The 23,135-nt window shown below is 48.9% G+C and overlaps 1 protein-coding gene across 1 annotated transcript in view; it reads right to left on the reverse strand.

Moving 5' to 3' along the window:
- Nucleotides 1–23,135, reverse strand: part of LOC125949229 (uncharacterized) — a 148,304-nt gene that overhangs the window by 42,691 nt on the left and 82,478 nt on the right. Inside the window, exons 4-6 of the mRNA XM_049676050.1 lie at nucleotides 22,341–22,843; nucleotides 17,778–18,576; nucleotides 6,223–6,363 (exon numbers count right to left, since the gene is read on the reverse strand). Of these exons, the coding sequence (XP_049532007.1) occupies nucleotides 6,223–6,363; nucleotides 17,778–18,576; nucleotides 22,341–22,843 (1,443 nt within the window). The remainder of the gene's footprint in view (nucleotides 1–6,222; nucleotides 6,364–17,777; nucleotides 18,577–22,340; nucleotides 22,844–23,135) is intronic.

Consider the following 23,135-nt stretch of genomic DNA (forward strand, 5'->3'; position numbering starts at 1 on the left):
TGTAATTCACGCGCCATCAACCAGACGCGCGCAACGGCAGCGGCAGCGGCGGTGTTGCGGAAGTGAAGTGGGATCCTCCTTAACATCTAAATGGCATCCCTGCGGGCTCTATCGCGCGAAGCGTTGCTTTTTTGCGCTGCTGGTACTGCCACTGACGCTGTGGCCATTGCTGCTGCTCTTGGCAATGGGTGGCATGCCGAGACCCCCCCCCCCCCTCGACCAGGCACCACCACCCATTCCCAGTGGTGCGGATTTACACACGTGCCAAAGAAAGTCATTCGAGAGGAAATTAAATTTTAATTTTCCATTAACGGGTGAAACATGACACATTTAGGTGCCCGCGTAGCCCGTCGGTTGGTGACGACCGTGCGGCCGCATGCCAGTCGCAGTTATGATGGCTAATTGAAAATCTTCAGCCACTTGTGAGAGGGTGTGTGATGGGGCACCATTATCTGTGGCACCACGTGACACGTGACGCGTGACAGGACGCGGCATGCGATGGACGGCGGGTGCAGTGCCGGTCCCGGGGGGGCCAGTGCAGTTTACCGTTGCAATAATCGTTTGCGAGTCATTTGCGGTGCCGATGGAAAACCGACGGAAGCGAATGAAAGCGTGAAAATGGCAAACACAATCGACGGGAGTTTCATCTATCGATGGTTTTTGTTGGAGTTTTGTTCAGCTTCTCGGCTGCAGATTTCCGAAATTTCCGTCTTGCTTTTTCAGGTAATGCCTTTTGCAACGGTCAATGGCGGAATTTATAGTAGAAGTAGTAACCGTACAATCGTTTTACTAACTTTGTTGATCAGAAAGGGGGATAAAAACACTTTTCTAAGGATCTACAAAAGTCTACAAAATATTTCTGCACAGACATTTGGGAGAGAGATAGAGCATCCTTGATGAGCGACAAGCGAAAAATTGGTTCAATTCGCATCTTTCTTCGGTCGTTTAGACTTCTAAAAATGTTTTGACAGATTGGTTTGAATTTTATTTAGTGGCCAAGTTACATTTTCCATTTACATATTAAGAGATGTACTTGGTTGAGTATACATTGGGCATTGTAGGACCGCTTAACTGTTAGCTATCTTTCGAATGCAATTTGCTCGAATGGCCATTCGACAGTTTTGATCTTAATCTAGTGGAAAAAAATTGAAGGGAATCTTAGCCGAAAAGAAGCAATAATGCATCATAAATCAACCTAAAGTATCCGTTTTCGAAGGATGCAAAAATAACGAAATTATATTGGAAAAGTTGGTTTCTAGGCCAATAAATAAAATTTTAAAAGTCAATCAGCGATCAATCAGGAACTGAATATAAGATCCACGAGCATCACACACAATTCACAATGTTTGGATAATTTGAAAAACTGTAAATAATATTAATAACAGTGCTTATCATGCATTTGAGTATAAGAAAAATGATAAAAGCAGAAGTGCATTATTCGATTATTATCAGTGCATTACCTTTCATGTCTCACAGTGCGACATTCAAATAGAAAATAAGTCTGCAAATTGTGCCTAAAACAAAAACAGAATGACGCTTACGCTTGATTATGGTTACAAAACAAAATAAAGAAGAACACGATCTTCAGCTTTTGAATAAACTTTACCATTTTCATGCTAACGTTCAACGGAGAGAAAAGGCCACGTTTAGCAACAATGCACGAGAGAGAGTGCGAGTGTTGGTTTCGGTTACTACTACGCAGCCGGCCGCCCGCTACCTCGCTCCGTGTACATAAAGCAGTATGTTTTGCCGTTTGCTCAGAGCGTCAGCCCCTTTCATCGGCGCCATAAAACGCGTTGTTCTAGGTTTTGGGGCTTGAGAAGGGTGGTACAGTTGTAAAAGAACAGCCAATTGTTTCAACCCGCACCGCACCTTCGAGGAACTGCTGTTGGCCTCGCGGCGGATCGTCGTCGTTCTCGTCGCCGGTCGCTCTGTTCGTCCGTCGGTCGGTTGGTCGGAATTGAATCAACACAATGCAAACATAATGGTTCCGAGCATTGTTTTTCTTACGGCCAAGCGCTTGCCAGAAGGAGCCGTGAAAAGGGGTTTTTCGCAAAGACGCAAAGTGGCTGAGGGCTGGCCACACACACACATACACATGAACGTATCCTGCCACAAAGGGATGCACGATTTGAAACGTCCGGACCTCCCCTGTCCCTGTAAACCGCAATATTCATCTCGTGTTTTCGTTTCGTTTTTTTTTCATTTATCCAAATCGAGGATGCTGGCAGTACACCGTACCGGGTAGGGCAGCGGTGCAGCAACGGAAAGCAGCAACAACCGTACAACCTCCTTCTCCAAGGGGAGCCAAACCAACCCTACCAGGGAACTGGTCGTGGTGGTGAAGGTGGGTTGGTGGACGGTAGTATTATTTTATGATTTTTATTGTTGCCATCATTATTTTACAACGGTTTCACAAAGGTGGCAGCCAGTGTATGTGGCGGGGGTGTTGGGGGAGGTTCCGCGCGTCTGGGTCTGGGGTGCAAATGTTCCGAGTAAATTCCAACCAACCCTCCCTCCCCATCGCATCGCATCGCATCTCGCATGGCGGTGCTCCTGATCGTGCGCCCGGAAGCGAAAATAAAGTTGAAAAAGACGTGATGAGAGAGAGAGAGAGAGAGAGAGAGAGAGAGAGAGAGAGAGAGAGAGAGAGAGAGAGAGAGGCAGAGAGAGAGAGGCAGAGAGAGAGAGAGTCGGGAAAATATCGTCCCCGTTCCAGTGGTCTTGTGGTCGGTTGTGGTTCTGAAGCTTTGGCCACGATGTGTAGTTGCTGGGTATGAGCACAGCCAGAAGTCAAATAGATAAAAACAAGGGAAATATGTGAATAACATCGTCGCGGGCTACCCAAAACAACGCAGCAAAAAGCGCGCGCGCGAGAGAGAGAGAGAGAAGGAAGAGAATAACAAAAAAAAAATAATGCCCTGAATGAAGCTGGCGAGCAGATTACCACCCCCCACCCCACCGGTTCGTGTATAAGTGACTCCACATGGGCGCCGTTGGTCCAAGCGCGACAGACCAGGTCTGGCTTCCGTCGCCTCCGGGCCCGTAGGCCACAGTATGGGTGGCAGGAAGCGAAGCGAACCGAACGACACCAGCGCAAAGGCAGAGACCGGTGTGCGGGGTGTGCTGCTTGTGCCCTGAAGGAGGATCCTTAAGCGAACGACGCAAAAAAGACCATCCATTTCCATTCTCCCCAACCCTCCAAGCGGGTGTTCCCCATATGCAAGGGGTCGAAACGTTGACGTGGCGAAACGCTCGCTACTCGACGTCGAATGTGATGTAGCAGCGCATAACAGCATAACAGCGTTCGCTGGGTTCGTTGGTCAGCCAAGGAGGAGGAGCCGCCTAAGGGCCACCATGCTGCTGCTCCTGGTAGTGGTGGTGGTGGAAATGTGGTGGAAAATTGCCAGAACAAAAGCGCAATGAGCGGCCGCCGCGCTGCCGTTTGCTGCCCGGGGTTTGGTTGGTTGGCTGGCCAGTTGTGGTCTCAAAGCAGCAGAACCAAGCAGGACACGCTGCAGGAAGGATGCTGGTTCCACATTTTAGGGGTTTTCCTCGGTTTCTTTTTTTCTTTCTTTCTTTCTTCATTATTTTCGTACGGATAAAATCGTTGAGCGCATGGGATGGAAAATGCTTGTTCTCCCCTTCTTTTTTTCTGCGTGGTATGTGGTGCGGAGTGTGGCGCTTACCACCATCCCTCACCCACCGGTGCCCTGGTGCAGAAGAATGCATGTAATTTTGCGAATGGAAAATTACATCGCAATGCACAAAAGCGCGCCAGCGACTGGACAGCGTGGCCAGCGACCCCATACCCAGTACACCCCGGGAGGGAGAGAGCAAAGACTGGTGGTGGTGGTGGTGGGAATGTCAATTTGTTGAATCTGCACAAATTTGTAACGAAACGAAGCTGAAGCGAGGATTCTGAAGCTTTTTTCCTCTCTTTCATTTTTTGTGGGATCCATATTTTTCATTTTAAATTGTCAATGCCCATTAACTTATGCTTACGCTCATAGGAAATGTGCAGTAGAAAATGAAATGAAAATGGAAACTTATGTGCGCGGTCACTGTGTGCGCTCACTCACTTGCAACACTTGCCCTAAATCGTTTCAGGACCATCGATTGGACCCGCTCTCGTACCGTACTATCGGCAGTTGTTGCCGATTTTGAATCTGTACGTTCGATGCTACGTGAACATGGGCGGCGACGGGATTGACTTCCGTGGTGGCCGACGGTTGGGTGAGGTGATCAATGCCACGCTGGAGCTGCTGGAACAGTGCGGTGGTACCGATGCCTATCTCAACATTAAGTACATGGTACCGACCTACGAGAGCTGCGTGTTCAACTGTTGAGAAGAAGAAGAAGAAGGCCGACTACAAAGGGAAGGAAATGGTGGAGAAAATCATTGCCATTTTGTAAGATTTCTTCATATTTAGTCCCAATATATCGAAGGTTCCCGCGCGCGAATCCTTAATGGTAATGAATTTCTCTTAAAAAAAGGATCATCATCGGATTTCGGATTCATTCCTTCTCATCGTTGCTGCTGCCGTTATTTCTTGCGGAAGGCAGATGAAAAATATGGCAGCTCCTCAATCCTAAAACGCGGAAATGCCACGGAACCTCCGTCGAAGAACGCAAACATTCACTTCTCCCATGACCAATGGGTGCCGTTGACCGGGAATCCGCTTCCGATGCTTTACATTCGCGTCCATCCGAGAGCACGAAGCGGCAGCGGCGAGAGCAATGAATGCTCGTGCATTATAAATCAGCGCGCAAATTGGATGGAAAATGGTAAATCATCGTTTCCCGGAGGGTTGTCCAGGTAAAGGGCCCTCCCGGTAAACCCAGCTGTTCCGGTCTTCAGGTTGATGTGTATTCGATGTGTGTTAGTATGAAGTAATGAATGCCGGAGTAATGGTGCAGCATAAGCGGTCATAATTTCTAGGTCCTTGCACCACAACCCGCAGTAACCCTCACGTCTGCGCCTTTTCAACTACTTTCAGGGGCAAAGGAACAGCATCCTGTGCGGTGGTAACGGAAACAATACGCAAACTGTTTCCATTGCGATCCGGTAGAGCGGGGCGGTACGCGGATTTATGCTTGGTCGGTTATCGTAGTTCTCTCGCGCCCTGTGCCGTGCCGTTGGTGTGTTGGTGGTAAGCAGAGCCTAGCGTACATTTGCATGATTATTCGAGGCTGTTGGTTGGATTGCTTACTGTACGCGCCTGAATATTCTGTTCGCTGTTCCGGCTTCAGTCATCGATACATTCCGTTGGGGGCTCGATGCCACCTTCACCAGCAACAACGGCACACGGACGCACCCACACACACGCGTGCTTGCAGATGAATGGGGGAGGCAAACGATATCGTGCTAAATTGACATCCAATTCACTTCCCGTTCCAACCGCGTTTGAGCGTCTCGCTTTTGGTGTGTTCGTGCCTTCGCTGCGTATGATCCAGAACCCGGGGCCCGAGCATCGAGAACCGGGCAAATTGGGGACCTTCTCACCATATGAGGGTGCCGTATTATGCGCTGAGGGGATGTTATGTGTGTGTGTGTGTGTGTGTGCGTTCGCCACTCACAAACCATTTACCTCCCCCCTTTCGAACGGTGGCGCGGCAAACGGCCTTCAATAAAATATGCATTGGCATTCATCGGTTTTTCCAACTTTCCCCGTCTTTCCCCATCTTCCTCCTCCCCCGAGTGGCTGCGTTACCGCGCACATATGACCCCCCCCCCCCCTTCCTCTTTCTCCCTGTTCCAACCGAAAAAGCTACCCCCGGGTCCCGGTTGTTGTTTCGGATCCCGGGAAGGCAAGAAATGGGACACGCGGCCAGGATTGGATTATTTGGTTTTATCACGGTTGACGGCGGCTTGCGGTGTGCGCGGCCAGGTTCCCCCCTTTTCTTCTTCCACTTCTTTTGGGAGTGCCTTTTTGCGTCGTCGCCACCGAAGGTGTCTCTAGTTGTTTTCGCAATAAAAATGGCGGAATAATTCCGGTGGCCATTCATCGCCAATTTTTGGGGCGAAGAGCGAGCGAAAGTAGCGACAGTGGCCGGGAGGGTGGGGGTTTCGAGAAAGATTTGGATTTTGGGCGCGACATAAAGTAGCCCAATTTATGTGTGCGCGTAAACACACGGAGTTGCATTGGAAAACCACCGGAGCACAACCGAAAGACAATAACCTTGCAAGAGAGAAAGATGCAGAGCGCTTGTTGTACTTACCGGAGAACAGCTCGAGGAACTTTTCCACCCCGTAGCTGCCGGGAAAGCGGTACGATGGGTCCTTGACCGCGTTCAGGTTGTGCACCTTGATCCGCTTGATCATGAAGGTGATGTTGTCCGGTTTGCCATCGCCATTGAAATCTGTAATGAAATACACGGTTTTAGAGGCAACAGGCTAACAAGCTTAAAAACAGATAAAGCGGGAAAGAGATGGCTGTGCAGATAAGTTTGCAGAGAGTGAAAGGGAAACGCATTTTACGGTATCTAAACTCAAAGAGATAAAATCATTTTCTGTTTTCATTTTAGCCTTTTTGAGCCGGCATCCCACGGCATCGAATCGACAGACATCCAGTCATTGCGTCCTTACACGATGAACATTTCTTCAACTTCTTCATAAAGCCCTCAAATCACAAAACTACAATCACATAATCCTCCTCGCCGCTAGTCGGTTGCGAAGTAGTTTGCGGCAAACAGAGCAACGCTTTCCATTCCTAAACGCTCCATTCTTGGCGCTCCATGTGTAACTATCATGCTTCCGGAATACAAAGATTTTCCCATTTCCGTTTGATCCATCATCCGGTCCCTTTTACTCCCTACTCCTGCTTCCCCATTCCCGCTTTTCCGGCAGCTCACACATTTGCAATCGTGGCAAATTTACCGTGATCGTGATGCATTTTCCATTTCCCTCCAGCTACGCAGGAAGCACGCGCGAGCTCTTCGCTTTGCTTCACTTCCCTTCCCGTCGTCCCGTTGGTGGTCGCACTCAAGAGGAAATGCATTTTTCCTGTCACATCACCCCACGAGGGACGACGTGCACCGGTGTGTCCTCTTGAGTGTGTGTGTGTGTGGTGTCGGTAGTGGTGTAGCGAGCAACACAAATGATGGTGCGGCGTCATGGCGTCAAAGGTAAATAGAGCAGGTGTAAACATACAAAAGCGACGGCTAAGGAAGGAGGAAAGGGGCAGTCGCTACCACCCATCCGCAGCCACCACCCCTAGTCTATGTGCTGTGCGCTGAGGACATTCGCCGATTCACCGGCATGTGTGTATGTGTATGTGTTCCTCAATGCCAAGGGGGGCCAATGGAGCTACGGTTGCAAGTGACAGCTGCCATCGCTGACGCTGATGCGTTCTTGCAAAAAGAAGATGGCAAAGCAGAGAGAGAGAGAGCAGAGAGAGGCATAAGAAGAGAGCAATCGGGCACAAAAGGGCGCCTCTCGCCGCATCTGGTTCCGCATGAGGATGGATGTGATGACATTTGTTGAATGTGTGCCTTTCTTCCTTCCTAATGACTGACGTGGGATGTGTGTTGGTGGGGGGATGGGGGTGCATCTGGCGCGGCTGTGAAAGGCTCGCAGATGATTTGTCCCCCCCACCTCGCTTTTTTACTCGCCCTTCATCTTGTTGGAGGGATGAGCTGTCTAATGCATAAGTGAGTACACACACACACCCCCATCCCCCGGGTGGGGAGCTCTCTGGAAGTGCTTTGGGGGTTTACCGGTTGCATTGTTTGGCTTTTGCGGAATAAGGTCAGGTCGGGTTTTGATTTTCCCCGGATACGAGGGGTGTTTCCAGCTGATTCCAACTGCGACTGGAATGACATCCTTGATTCCTTGATTAACCCGAGCAGCAGCTGGAACCAACGAGGAACATCAAAAATAAAAGCGGGCATTGCGGCGTAATGGTGAATATGTTGTTTGGTCGGACGATGGTAATGATAACAGTTTGTGGTTGATCCACTCGCACACACACACACTCGCTTCCTATTGTAATCTTCTCCCCGGTTTAAGTCCTTTAATCTCTTCCGACTCTCGGGGGTTTTCTGTTTTTCTTTTCGATTACTTATCCAACTCGACCAACGCTTGCACCGAGAGCATGTTAATTTCATTTATCCTCATTGTTATTGCATGTGCAAGCAAGCACTAGACACCACCGGTCGCATGCTTTATCTAAACTCTAGACTCCATGGAGAAGCCGCTTGCCGGTTGGTGCATGTACGAAGTGTTGCTTGTTTGGTCTGTGGCGACAGATTAAAACCTTGGTTTAACTTTTTCGGTGCATGAGTGCAGCCCAACCACTATCGTTTGGCATGAAACTAACCGACCGACCGGCCAGCCAGCCAGCCAGTCCCGTTGGCGAGCCAAAGTTAAACTTATCACAACGACCAATGCGCCCCCTCGACCTCGGGTGGGTTCCTGGAATGTTCGACTTTTCCGTCGGGGCATCTTCAGCAGTGTAGGAGCAGAGGGCAGAACAACTAGAGGACACGGAAAGGGGGGGTTCTGTCTGTCTCCTCACACGAGTGGGTTAGAGGCGAAGCTCACCAACACCCGAAACCGAAGCATTGCTCTCGCCTCCCCTTTTGCGTATGAGGAGCATGTTGGGCCGGCTGGCTGGCTGGCTGGCTGACTGGTTCGGTTTTTCTCCGTTCCAGAACCGGTACAGCCCAGTGGGTGGGTGGTAAGCAAGGTTTGGTCGTTGTTTATACGTTACACGGTTCGTTACGTTCGGTAAATTTGCTTCGGAATTCCGTTTTTCTATCCCATTGGCTCGCAAGGACATGATAATTACCCGGGGAGATACGATACACCGGACCGGTGCTACCCTACCTATGCACAAACATTTGCTCTCGTATGTTTAAATTGATTCATTGCCATCCCCGGTCTGTCCATTGCCCCCGGCTTAAGTGCTCCAGATGGAACCAGATAATTGGTTTGGATTAGGGATCTCGGAATTTCTCCGATGCGTTGCCAAACGGGAACGTGGAACTTGGCACGAGAAAGGTGGTAGCTCGCATTCCGGTATCATTGAGTTGAGAAATTTCGATTGATTTCGTGTACGATGCGGTGAGGTGGGTTGTCATATTAGCAATCACTCGACCGCCGGTGGCTATATCATTTATTCAACCGGAAACGCCTCCGAGAGCGACCCTTAGACCCCCTTTCCCCACTCCAACCAATCAATCAATCAATCGACTAAAGTAAAATGATACTCGTACGCACCGCAATATCACCGTTAAAACAAATAAAACAACCGAAAACCAACGCGAACTCAGATCCGTCCGTCCGGTACCGGGTACCGAATGATTGACACATTTAGTGGTGGTGGTGGTGGTGGTGGGGGTGGTGGTTGGATCCAATATTAATTTCACTGTTTGTACCACACCGGCGGTACCGGTGGTTCCAATTTATTTCGTTCCATTGTGTCGATTTTTATGCTTAATGCAGGTGCAATTAATGCTGCCAACCCCCGGCCGGCCTGTTCCCGATGGTTTGCCGGAATTACGCTCTTCTTTCCTTTCCCCTTTTCGGTTTTATGGGCTTTACAGCTGCTCGCTTCATGTTGTGCCATAAACAGTAACGATTTATGGTGTCCCCGGTGCTGCTGCTGCTGCTAGTGTTGTGTTCACTCTTGTCACCCAAACCAGACAACCACAGGGACATAATCGAAGTGATGTAGCCGATGTGTGTGTGTGTGTGTGTGTGCCAGTGGCTAGCACCAGCACTCCAACCACCACCACCACCACCATCACCACAATCAATAATTTTAAATTTATGCCAGGCAGGTTTCGCTCATTTTGACTACAAGCTGGTCGGTGGATCCTCGGTACCATACAGCCCCGGTTTCCGGTTAGGGTTCAATGAGGTTGCTCAATAAAGCATCGAGCCACCGATGGCACGTGTCACGAGCAGAAGACAATTATCGGTTTTCCGGTGTTTATTATTCACTTGACGAGCATTGGCGACGAGCCGCAAGCCCATGGGCCTTGCTTGTTCATGCCGCTGCCTGGCCTGGCCTGGTTGGCTGGCGTTGACATGGTTGATGTCGTGGTCGATGTCAAGCTACCGGGAGGTACGGTTAAGCGGTCCGCGCCAACGAGAGCGCGTTGTTGTTCCGCCTTGCGGGGCGTTTCACGTTTGGGTTGGATGGATGGAGCAAATTTTGGTGTACCGCAACGGCCTCGTGCGAACGAGACATCGATGCTAACACACATACACACACACAGGCACACGCCGACGGACGAGCACTAATGCATTAATCAATGTACTCGTGTATGAGGTTTGATAATGGCGCGCGGTCGGTTCCGCGGGGTTGACAGTGTGTGGTAAGGGCGGGTTGATATACGCTGGGCAACACCCAGGAGCAGCTCCATGGAAATGGAGCGGACTATTTGAAAGGACACATGAACGCGGCTCTCGATTCCTCCTCCTCACGAGGCTTACGAGCGTTTTAAGGCTCCATTACTGCCCCGTAGCTTAAATTATGCAAATATGCTCGAAACAGCGCTTCGTTTTGTGTCGCTTCGCTTTAGCGGCGAGTTTTAGGCTTCGGGTTTTTTTTACAGAACAAGTTATCCAATCGACCAATCAATGAAGTCATTCACCCGAAAAAGCTATTCTGCGGGGAACGTACGCAGTTGCATTTAATTAGAAAGTGCGTTAAATGGAATAAACGAGCGAAAAAAAAGAAATTCCGCAAAAACGTGAACGGAAAGCATCATTCAGAGCGCCGTGTACCGTCTGTCTATCCAAAGCTTAGAACCGATCGACAGGCAGACACACACACACAAACACACACGTTACTAATCTAATCACTCTGCATACGAACGAATTGAAGCGATTTTGCCGAGAGGATTAGAGAACATGTGCGCGCGCCCGTCGCGCTCATCCAAGCGTGTCCGATGGAGACGCCTGGTACCCGACAAGTTCAAATGGAATCTGCGGCCGCCACAGCGGCACCGGGAGCACCGTGGCACAAACAAAATAGAAAGCATGTGTGGGGTAGCGTCAAACAAACAAACAAAAAGGGGGGTAAAGAGCAAAAGGAAAAAAAACCCGATGCTCAAGCACGCAGCTCAAGCCGTTAGTCAATTCCGTCAGCCGGTGAATCGCTAAATCCGATCAGAGCGGGTTAACGCGGCCAGCAGCCACCGCGGAGCGGGGGCAGGTTCGCCGAATTCCCGACAAATTCGAGATCGAATTTGGAGAGGATTTAGAGATTTAGCGCACAACGAGCGGAGATCTCCTCGAAAAAGAAGACCGGCGAAGAAGAAGAGGAAGCACGACAATGGACCCTCCCCCCGACCACCACGACCATCGCGTTGGCCACATTCACAAAACGGCGATGCTTAAAACGTAAAGTTGTATCTTGTTTGTTTGCTAACGAGCGTGGTACATGGTACTTTAAACGGTGTATTAACCTCGTACCTGGTGCTGCCCCCGGAGGGGAGTACTAATTTCTCGAACCTCGATACTTGTGTAAAATGCGGTCGAACTTTCACCGCGTACGGTCGCACCCACTATCCGTGGGTGTGTGTGTGTGTGGGTTTTTTTTGGGTCGTTGGTTACCCGATAACGGTGGCCAAGCAGTGTAGCAATTGAATAATTTATTCAAAAATACAAGCAACACCACAGCATTCTCTCAGTACCAGAGTACTGTTGTCCTTCTATCTTTCTCTCTCTTTGTACTGTTCTGCTCTACCGTTCGGTTCTCAATGTATCGGAATAAAGGGGAAGAGGACGCTACGCACTGCACGAAACGTAATCCTTCGGACGGTTCCGTGTTTCTCGCATTTTTTTTTGTGTTGTGTGTTTGTCATTCTACTTGCGCCGCAACCACACCGAGGTACTGGTTTGCATTTTCTGTCCAAACAAAGAATTAAGGAGGAAATGAAGAGGTAGAGGGAGGTGAAAAGATAGAGGACGGTTCGTTGATAACTTGTGTTGTGTTGCGCTCGTAAAGGAAGAAAGGTGAGTGTTCGCCTAACCAACGGCTAACCGTAATATGCTTCCCATTACAATCGGTTTTTTTCGAAATGGCACAATGCATGTCTGAAGGAAGCCTCTGGTACCGGTACCCTGGAGTGGCCGGAAGGGAATTTCGGAAAGGTACGGACCCGGCTCTCACAACGATGCTGCTTCGATGACCGTTGGTCGACTCCACGCAATACATTCACAGACACTTTGTTTTGTGTTTTGTGGCAGCATTGTGGACAAGTCCATAACCAGAAAATGCGAAAGATGCTTCGTTGGTTTGTTGAACTTATTGATCGACGTCTCGTTTGGCGACGCTCCTCAGCTTCTCCTTTTAAACGTCATAACCAGCTCCAATTGGGTCCGTGATCGAGGGGGAATGGAATGTTTGGTGCCGATTTTACCATGAGCTTCATGAGAGCATCCCCATCTGATCCCAATGAGCCGCAGACTAATGGATAAGCAATCGATTCTGCTCGATTGCTCGCTCGACTTTGAAACATCCCCCCAGACCCCAGACACCACATTTCCGTGGAATTCCCGCTTCGCAGGCCGCCAAACGCAGGCATTGACACGCGCGAGATGGAATCTCGCGTAAACCCCGCTCGGGACCCCACCCTCTGGAATGCTCCCAGGAGCTGACAATTTCATTGGGAATGCTTGCGTAGCACGCAGCACCACACCGCAGCACAGTTTGGTGGAAAAACAATTTTCCGCTTTGATTGAGTTCGCAAAGAGGCAGACGCTTTCCACTTTCCAAATTACAAACTTTCGCTGCTGCTGGTGCTACGGCGAGGAGAACGTTTCTCTTGGCACTCTAGATCTGGAGCCTGGGGGGAGACCGCAACGTAGCAACCGAGCGTCGCTTGCTGTGTGTTTAAATATTGCCAGGACAAACAAGCTGCTGCTGGCTGGTGGCGCTATCCTCGGTGCTCGGGGCTATGCTAACCGATAGGCACGGTGCGCGCGCTCGCCAGATTAAGCGACGAAATTCGTACCGAGCAAATCAGGCCACGTGGACCCCGGGTCGTCCGGACACACAGTGACAGTTGTCGCCATCGCAAACGACGTCCAGGAGGAGGATGGTTGGCGGTGGCGATGGAGATACAGTGATCTCTGGGCTCTGGTCTGGTGATCAGAGAGCGAGAGAGAGAGAAAGAGCGCGAGAGAGAGAGAGAGCGGTGAGGTAAGCGCGCAGTGATCCGGAAAACATCGTGGAAAATTGACTTTCTTCCTCCGTTCCTCAGCGAACCGAACCCGACGCAATCGATTGACGGAGGCGTTCGAGAGGCGATGCTTGAATTGAATTAAATCTTGCGCCGCTGTGCTATCTCCTCCGCGTTAGCACGCCGTATCGGCCAAAGCAAGAGGCAGCAAGATGTATCGAAGCATTTTCCGGTTCCGCTGCGTAAGAAGAAGGAGGAGAAGAGGGTGGATGGGGGCCAGGCAGGTTGTCAACCGGAAAATGGTTGCGGTAAAATTTGATGAAGGACCTCGGCGTGTTGCCGCATCCCGCATTTCAAGAGGAGAGGAGAGGAAAGAGGGTCAACGCGAGGTCGAAGATGGTGGCGAAGAATGCGGGATGCTGTCGGAATGTCGGCAAAAAGTCAATCCGCCTGCAGCTCCAACGGAATCGAACACCAAAAACCGATCCATCGATCGATCGATCGACCGGGTGTATTGATTTGCTGATTGATTTTCACAACTCGTACAACGCAGGATGGGGAAGCGGATTCGGCGAAATGGTTTACGATGTCATTTAATTAAGCGACGGTCGGTCGGTGACCTAACACGATATGGCTAGGACGGATCTTCTCGTTGGCCGGCACATGGCACATGGGTTATCCGCACCACCAAACGAACCAAATTGCTATTGGAAATGTGGAATATTGAACATTGATGAGATGGATGGTAGCTAATAAGCGGTTTGATAAGAGCTAACATGCGCTCTTATCGGTGCTGTACCACCGTGGATACCATGTTTAGCAGCTTCAACGTCCGCATGTCGATTGTGTGCCAATCATAAGGGGGAAATCAATCGTTTCCGCGGAATTCCCGACGAAATGAACATCGCTTTATGCTGGATTTGATTTCGCGATTGTTAGTTTAATCGTATGCACTAGTGTGATTGATGTGTGTTTAAGGTTTGTAACATACAGAGTTATGTTGACAATCTTCTTCAAGTTCTGTAATGTACTAAAAGAAAAGAAGGATGGAGATCATCTGGCACATTATTCCTACCATTTTGTGAGCACAAATTTCTGGAAGGAGTCGTTTGTGTGTCGACATCTCTTCCTTCCTTCTCTTAATATTTTCGAATTTATTGTTCAGGAGCAATACCTCTTATGCTGCTGTAGGGACATACATAATGATAATCTTTATGGATGATTGATTGTTCTCAATACCTTAAACCTTCGATAAGTTTCATTATGAAACATTCGTTCATTCATCCGAAGAATTAATAAATTCGATTGTTCCGCAGAAGGTCGATTCATAAATTCGATTGTTCCGCAGATAAACTTCATCTTTCCATGTCGTTTTTTTTATTAAAAAAATGAATGTAAATTATATTATTTCTTTTGGTTATTATTCTGTTCTGTTTTTGCAAATTTAATCCGTTCCTTTTTGTCACTTTCACCGTTGAAAGATACAAGTTGCCAAAGCAGAAGGCTAACAATTCATTTTAGATAAACCGCTGATAAAAAAGGACAATGATTTCGGGTTCTCTTGCTTTATCTATAAAAATGAATGATGAATGTACATACATTATTTTAAGGCAAATCCGACAAAAATCCAATTTCTGTGTTTGTTCCGTGCCGTGGCATAAGGTTTGCATTCCAATTTGAACGCGAAACGCACCACGATTACGATTGGTTATCGATTTCTGTAACCAAAGTTGTTCAGCTCAACGATTGCCGTTGCTGTCGCAACGCGCAACGATTGTGTATTCAAGATAACAAGAAAACTTTGATAATACACAGCATCTATTGGATACTAAGAATAGCTTTGCCGGTTTGTTCAAAGGCACACACAAACACAAACGAAAAGGCGACGAGCATACTGCTCTGCATATTGATTTTGCCGTGATTTGCCTAGCTGAAGGTTGTTGGGTAATGCAAAATGAAAAGAAAAAAACGATGGAAATTCTATCAATTGATGTTATCAATCAGCTCATATTCCCATTTACTGGAAAGCCCTACTACTCAGTCAGTCCATCGATGTCGGCTGGCCGGTCGGCCGGAGTGGTAACCGGATACGGCCCATTGCCTGCTGCCACAGAGGCTCACACTGGCTCTAGTAGCAGCCCCGTGCCTGTTGTTCCCGGGACACTGCTACAGCCGCTTGTTGAAGCGACACAAACGAGGAAAAACAGAGGAAAATAACAAGGCTGTCGGTGGTACAAGGGAAACATACGATTGTCACCATCCCTCCACCATCCCCTTTTGCTAGCAAATTGTCAACGAGGCAAATGGGACCTCGCGCAGCTCGCGTCAAAAAGGTTTCGTGTTTATACAGCAGGAAAGGAAAGGTGCTTGTCTCGTGCTCTTGCACGGAGAGCTCTGTCTTGGTATTCAAGCATTTCATCGAAATCGAAAATGGTTCCGATTCCGACAGAAGAACGAACGTATTTGTTGCCGGAGAACATTGCAAGATGGTGGTGGTCCAGGACCAGGAATAGCTGAGGCCGGCCCACTAGCAGCAGTCACGCGAACGCCGCGAACGTTTTTGCAAACAGTGGGCCCGATCATCGTCGTCGTCGTCGTTTGAGCTGCGAGAAAACGAAAACATGTAACGCTATAAACGGATATTTTCGAGCGTCGAGCGTTGGGCACCGTGGCACGAAACTAGATAGTTCAATGGCCACACGCAGAGCCTGATGGTTGGGTCCACATCCACCTCCATGCCCACCCCCAACGCAAGTGCTCGGCACAAATGATATCGGGATGAAAATAGCCAAAAATACTTCCATTGCGGGCGAACAAATATAGTTTTTCGGGATGCAATGGATGAGAATAGGAGGTCGAGAGATTCATGATGCAGCGGGGCATGGGTTTTTGGGGGGCGAGGGCACTGCTTATCGGCCCATTGTCTGGGTCTGGGGGTGGTTTGCGAGCGTCGACTGAGTGCTGGCAAGACGTCGAGAGTTCGCTTTCGGGTCCGAGCACTTTTCGAGTAGAGGTTTAGGAGTCGATGCCTCCGACCCAATCCTTTGCTGCTGGTGTGGTAGAACCAGACCAGACCGAATGGTGCGGCATAAAATATTACTTAAATCGAATGGATATGCTAATGCGTTGCATTCGATGAAAATCGAATCCTTACTGTTGTGGCGCCCGCCTAGACGACACCCCAAAGTGCATCCTATCATGGGTGGTGGTGGTGGGTGGTGGGGAGATTGAAATTGTATTTTAACTCCGGGGAGAGCGCAACGGAGCATTCTGTTATTGCGAATAACTATTTATTGAGATTGAAAAATGCTTTCCCAATAACCGACGCTTACACTTGGTTGCAACTTTCCGCAGGGCTTTTAGCAATATATTGAATGGCTCTTTGAATGATTTAAACACTTTGCTTCTTCTGTAACAGAACATACAGTCAGTGACAATGGAGAGCGACTAAAGTATGACGATGTCTGGTGTTTTGATATGATAGCCTCTTATGAGACATTTTATGCATTCCCAAACTCTTGTTAAAGAACATGCTGTTTCTAAACAGCGATATAATAATGTCATCAACACATAATTCGTCGAAAAATCAATCAAAATTCGGGAAAATAGGGAAACTTCGAACATTTTATGAAGATGCCTTGGCATACTTTCCTTTACAACTTTTTGTTGTAACGCTGTGGATGCGTTCCAATTATGGTTAAAGCTTTTTTACAAAAAACAGTTGCATTCTCGTTGCGTAAATATTCCAAACAAATTTTAATTCTCGAACGTGATTACGGGAATCTCAATAGGATTCAGATAAGTGGCATAACTTTATAATTGAAGCTCCATTTTGCTTGAGTTGTGTACAGCTCATTCGCGATATTTTTGTCTATATTTGGCATCTGCTTTATCGTATCAAAACAGTGTCCGCGGAACAAAATTTCAGGCTTGTCGCATAGCCAGAAGCCACATGTAACCAAATCAGGTGCATATGGTAGTTGTGGAACGATATGAATGGAGTTTTTCGCGAAAAAGTCGCGGAAAACCAAAGCAGTTTGATGAATTGGCATTATCATGATCGAGCGTTGATGTGCTTGAGATGTAAAACATCCTTCAAAATGTAATTGGCAGATATGTTTGCCAATATCATCAGCAGAGTCTTTTGTTGTTCATCGATAGTTATCCAACACAAAATCTTTGATTTTTTGGACGTGAGCTGCATCGCTTGACTTTGGTGGTGGTCCAGGGCGTTCTTCCTCTTCATAACGTTCCCGACCCTCCTGGAAGTCTTTGCACCACCTGTAAATATTTTTTTTGACATAGTATCGTCACCGCAGCAGAAAACATATTTTGAATGTAAATTCTTTGCTTTAAAACAGTCGACATGCCGAAAAACAAAGAATTCGCTTTTAGTAGGTCACAAAAAAATACATATCTCAAGCACTAGAGAATATTTTGAAGTGAAACTTGTCATGGTTATCATTAACGGTGCTGACAACCTACAAAAAATACAAAATTAAAGATATCTCTTTACGCGGGTAATTTAGACATATCTGACTAGATTATTCAACTATTCTGGTATTTTCACATTCTTACTCGAGTCTTACTATTATAAGAGACCATTTTTATGATACAAACGGTATGGTTGAGCTTACCTGTTTTGCTGTAGATGTAGTTGGCCCGCTGCACATGCCGCGTGATCGCCTCAATGCTCGTCTCGTCCGAACCCATCTTCTGGAAGAAGGTATGATCTGCCTGCAGATACAACATGCAAGTGCTCTTTCGATCGTACATCGTGTTGGCGAATGACTTTTGCTGCTGCTGTTGCTGCTGCTGCTGCTGCTGCTGTTGATGCAGTTGCTGCTGTTGATGCTGATGGTGATCGTGTAGATCATTGCGAACATTTAGATTAATATTGCCATTGATCATGACATCGGTCGGGTCACTGATCGGTACGTTCTTGCGCGTTGAACCGTTCTTCGTGATAATCTCGACGTAATGGTCCTTATTATGGCTGGTGCTCGAACTGCTCGAGCCCGTCAAATTGACCGTCGTGCGCGTCCAGGGAAACTGCTCAGCCCCTCCACCAGCGATCATACCACCACCGGTAATGATGGTGCTTCCACTACCATGTGGATTGTAGGTGTTGAAGAGGAAATGCTTCTTGCGATTGTTCTGCGTCGTCGGGATGGTTGAAGGTGGATTCACCGATGGTGGTGCCCCAAAGCCACCGCCGCCACCTCCGGTACCACCGATAATACCCCGATTAACCGTCCGATTGATAGTGGTTCGAGTGGGGAAGCCATTGTTGCTGGCAGGGGCAGCACCACCAGTGCCACCGATCGTACCGCTGCTGCCAAGCGTTTTCCCGGCGTGACTTCGCACTATCGTGTAATCGTTGTTGTACGGCACCTCGAGGTCAAGCGGTAACGAGGGGTTTCGACTTTCCTGGATCTGTAACAAAAGCACGAAGCAAAAGAAAGAAGAATCAGAATCAGGCAAAGCAGAAAACAGCAAAGAACAGCAACAGTGACAAGGATCTAATTAGGACAGAGGACTTCACTCGAGAGTGCCTTAATACGGGACAGTCCCTTAGTCTACAGCGATTGTTGTGCTGCTTTTGTTGTAACAACCGTGGGTACAACTCGTTCGGATGGGCCAACAAGATAATGGAAAGATATTGGCCCCCTCCTAAGGGCCGGATCCGAACCGTACCACCATGCGCTTGTCTGTTCGGTGCTTGGAAACTCGATAGCATAAATCCAGCACCGGCCCGGCCCCAGTAACATGAGTTGCTCCTCTCTAATCTCTAAAGAATGATGATTTTCAAGCATGCCAATTAATTAACGCAATTAGTAGAGCTCCGAAACAATGGAACCAGCAGGAGGAGCAAAAGGAGTTGGATGATCCTAAAGCGACTCCGACAAGTCTTGCATTCTTGCCCAAGTCCTTATGCGGTGTGCGTGTTGGGCAGAAGTATTTCTTACACTAGAGAGCCTGACAGAGAGAAAGAGGCAGAGAGAGAGAGAGCCCTATGCTTTAGAACAAAGTTTATAGGCCAAAAAAAAAAGTACGGCATAAATTTGGTAAAACTCTTGCTCCTGCGGACATTCTCGAACGCCTCCGGATATCTCGTGTAAAGAGCGCCGTTCAGTTGTTACAAGTTCGATCTTATCCGAACCCCGGGTCTATCTGATGTAATGAACCAACCCATTTAATGCTACTTTGGCCATTGGCCATGGTAATCCGCATCCCGCATCGAGTGAGGCACAGGCCCGCCCTTCGGAGCTGAAAGGCGAAATGTTCTTTCCCAATCAATGGGATAGTTTGCCGGAAAAGAAAGCATTTCCATCGGGAAGGGGAGGGGGGAGGGGGGAGGGGGGTCTCGGGGCCCAGGGACCTCGACGACAACACGCTCATTAATGGCACCGAGGGGAGTGGACCTCGTGGATGCTCGATCGAAAGACCATCCTCGGCATCATTTTCTCTGGTTAGGGGTTGAAGCGAACTGGGAACAAGACACAAAAAAAGGAGGAGGATTCATCGATGGCCTCGACTCGGACCCTATCCTGTCCTTTGGGGCCGGCGAGTAATGCAATCTGGTCGATGAAGTTGAAACCCGTTCGGAGCTACTCAGCAAATAGCTTCGATTCATCTCCCCCGAGAGAGAGAGAGAAAAGGAGAGAGAAGGAGAGAGAGAGAGAATTGAGTCATTGAAATGTAAATACGTTTTCCACTTCCGGCTTCGGCTCTTATGCGACCCTTACGAACGGGGAACGGGTTTTCATCACCATCACCACCACCACACCGAGAAGGACTGTCCTGCTATTGTCCTGCTTCAGCATCTCCGCTTTCGCATCAATCCCCCCCCGCTATCACACCCTCTGGTGGTAAGTCATGGGAGAAGCTTCCGGGGCCGGATCTTGCCATCATTCCGCTAGCTCCCCATCCGGAATCCGCCCCGGGATTGCGACGACGGTGCGGCTCCTGAAAGTGGTGCATCTTTGTGTCAATACGGGCGTTGCTCGGTTGGTTGGTTGGTCGGTCGGTCGGTCGTCGATGGCCGTCTTTTGCACAATTCGATTTGACATTCATTTCACTTCGGCAACCTCAACCGGGGTCGCACTCCCAGCTGCCAGGCATCCGTGTGTTGCCCCGTCATTGGCAATCTTGGACGGTTTTGAGCACGTCGCCGTTCGACTGGCGTAAAGTGGCAACAACGACGACGACGACGACGACGACGATGACGACGACGTCGCCGGAACTCACAAACGCCATCGGAGCGTAAGCTTTTGTAAATAACTAAAAGGCTAAAAGCTTTCCGGTTGTTCTGCGACCTTCTACGGCGACCATCCCAAGCACACACACACGCAAGAGCAGGAGATGGTCTGGTCCTTGGGTTCGTCGTGAAGCGTATCGAGCGTACCTTTGGCCTATTGAATGGTTCGACGATTGGGAAAAAAAGGGTCCGAGGGAAATAGAAATTCGGTTTTTGGGGAGTGTTTCGACAGTCGCTTCGGCCAGAAGTCGATTACAAGAACTGCCAACACACACATACAGAGGGCCGATACACACAAATACATGTCTGGGGACTTTTCCTCCGAAATCGAAGCATCTCGAAAATGAACTTGTAAAGTCCCCCTTTTTCGGACAGTGTTCCAAAACAGGGGAACTAGGACAAAATATAAAAAGAAATACTGAACAACTGGGAGCCAAGGCGCGGTTTACGTGGCCATTGCTGAGTTTGGTTCGAATCGTAATCGTTTGGAAAATGTTCGAAATTTCTCCGTATCCGGGCATATAGAAAGGAGCGAGAACGAAAGGAGCACTAACAAACCTGGCCTTTGGTGGGGGACGGACGGAATTGCATGCTGCTACTCAATCACGAACCGGCAGCAGCAGCAGCAGCAGCAGCAGAAGGAGAAGGAGAACAACTTCAAACGATGCCATTCGACTCGGCTACACTGAGGGCAAATCAATGCTTCTTGCAATGGTGCTAAGGTTCCTCCGTGCACCACGATGCACCACGCCGTGCTGGAGCGCTTCAAATTCGTATTGATCAAGAAATGGTGCTTTCATAAGGGATAGTACAATGCACCGTTGTACCGTATTGCAGCACCGTACAGTGTCCCAGTGTCAGGTGCGCGAGCCTTTGCGGAACACCTCAATGGTTCCTCTAAAAGATCAAACGTTTCGTTTCGTTTTGAGCACATTCTATATAGAAAAATCATATATTTGGTCCACAAGGAGGAGGAATGCATAGACCGTGGCAGGAACTCATCGTGGCCATGGACTTGTTGGACTTTGTTAAAGACCGAACCGAAGTCTTTAGTCACTATTCCCCCTTACCTTTAATATCTTGAGTTGAACTCATGTTCTGTCGCGGCAGAACTCTCTCTCTCTCTCGCTCTCTTTGGTTAATGTATTTTTAAACCTTTCGACAACTTTTCGTGCTCGTGCCTCTCCTCCTCTTTAACCTCGTGCGTACACAGTTAATGACCGCCATCTCGGGGCAGGATTAGGATCGGGCACGTCCTCATCTTCAAACACCTCACTCCAAGTGGCGACAGAGGTTCTGCCGCTTAGCGCTTCAATAGCGCGCATGAATCCCAGCTATTCCGGCTCGGATCCGCGCCACGTTCTAATCTACCGTAGGATTAGAACGGTGTAGCTTTCCCTTCCCTGCTGGACGGCGGGATGCGGTTGAAGTTCATTTTTAATGAAATGCATACTCCCCAGCACGTACCAGATACCTTTGGCATTGGTGGCTGTTTATATCCAAACCAACATTTTCCAAATCCCGTTGGCATCTCCGTTAAGCTACTAACATCTTCTCTCACTCTCCTCTCTGCACACGAAGGTCAAATGACGACACACACCAATTTGGCCACGTGTCATTTTACGGTCGATCGTACAACTTTTCCGGAAGAACGAAACCGCGAACGCGTCACCCATTACCGTGTCCCTAGAATTGGTTCCTCTAGCGCCCAGAGGTGCCAGAGACACAAAAACATGTCCACCAGCATCGTACAAATTACCAGAATGATCCCGTACGCGACACACACTCGTCATCATCATCAACCGCCATGAGGCGCCTTTCCACCAACGTTGTATTAGGTTCATTTATGTAATACAAAAGTTTCTCGACATGCGACATCGTCCGTCCTCTGACATGGGACCACAACTCGGTGTGCCAGTGCTGGCCAGCAGTATCTTACCACTTCCTCCGGGAGCCACCGTTTTCTGCGTGTTTTACGTGATGTCGTCGTCGTCGCCCTCATGGTCATCCGCTGGGTGTCAGGATCGTCCCGCTGTTCCGGGACGTGGCCGTCGTCAGACTTTTGATTGAATTGAATCCTAGCGCTAGACTGGTTTTTTACTAAATTTAACAAATGATCACCACTGGTGGCGACACTAGGAGCAGCAGCAGCAGCACCCGTGCCCGACGTTGACGATGGTCTAACGCTATTGCTGCTGCTGCTTCTGCTGCTGCTATCGACCGTCGGCATCGGCGACGGTACCCGATGATGGCCGTGATGATTCTGGTGAATTTTCACGTCACTGAGTTTGTAGATCACAGTATGGACACCGTGCCGTCGCTCGAGATCCGGTGAGTAGCGGGCGGCCGGCTCAATGTAGTATTGCTCTAGGTTCGTGACGACCGTACCATCGAACAGGTTGTCACTGGTCAGCACGCCGTGTACGTGCGAACTTTCATCGCCTGCGGAAGTAGAGAAAGAGAGAAAGAGAGATGACGGTTAGTGAGTGTACAGCAGGACAGCAGCATGATAAATTAGTCTTGGTTGGTGCCCCCGGGTGCCTGGTAGTCAATAACGCGCGGCCACCACGGAAAGCTGTCGGTCATTTCGTCGTCCTCGATAGTTCCAAGGGACATGCCAGTCGCTCCCGGTAGCAGTATTCAAAAGAAGGTCAAAAGAAACGCGTACGGAACGCTATCATTTGCCAAATGAACTGCTCGACCCTTGATGGTGAACCCTTTTTCGGCAGAACCT

This window comes from Anopheles darlingi, chromosome 2 (assembly GCF_943734745.1).
Source record: "Anopheles darlingi chromosome 2, idAnoDarlMG_H_01, whole genome shotgun sequence".
Lineage (NCBI taxonomy): Eukaryota > Metazoa > Arthropoda > Insecta > Diptera > Culicidae > Anopheles > Anopheles darlingi.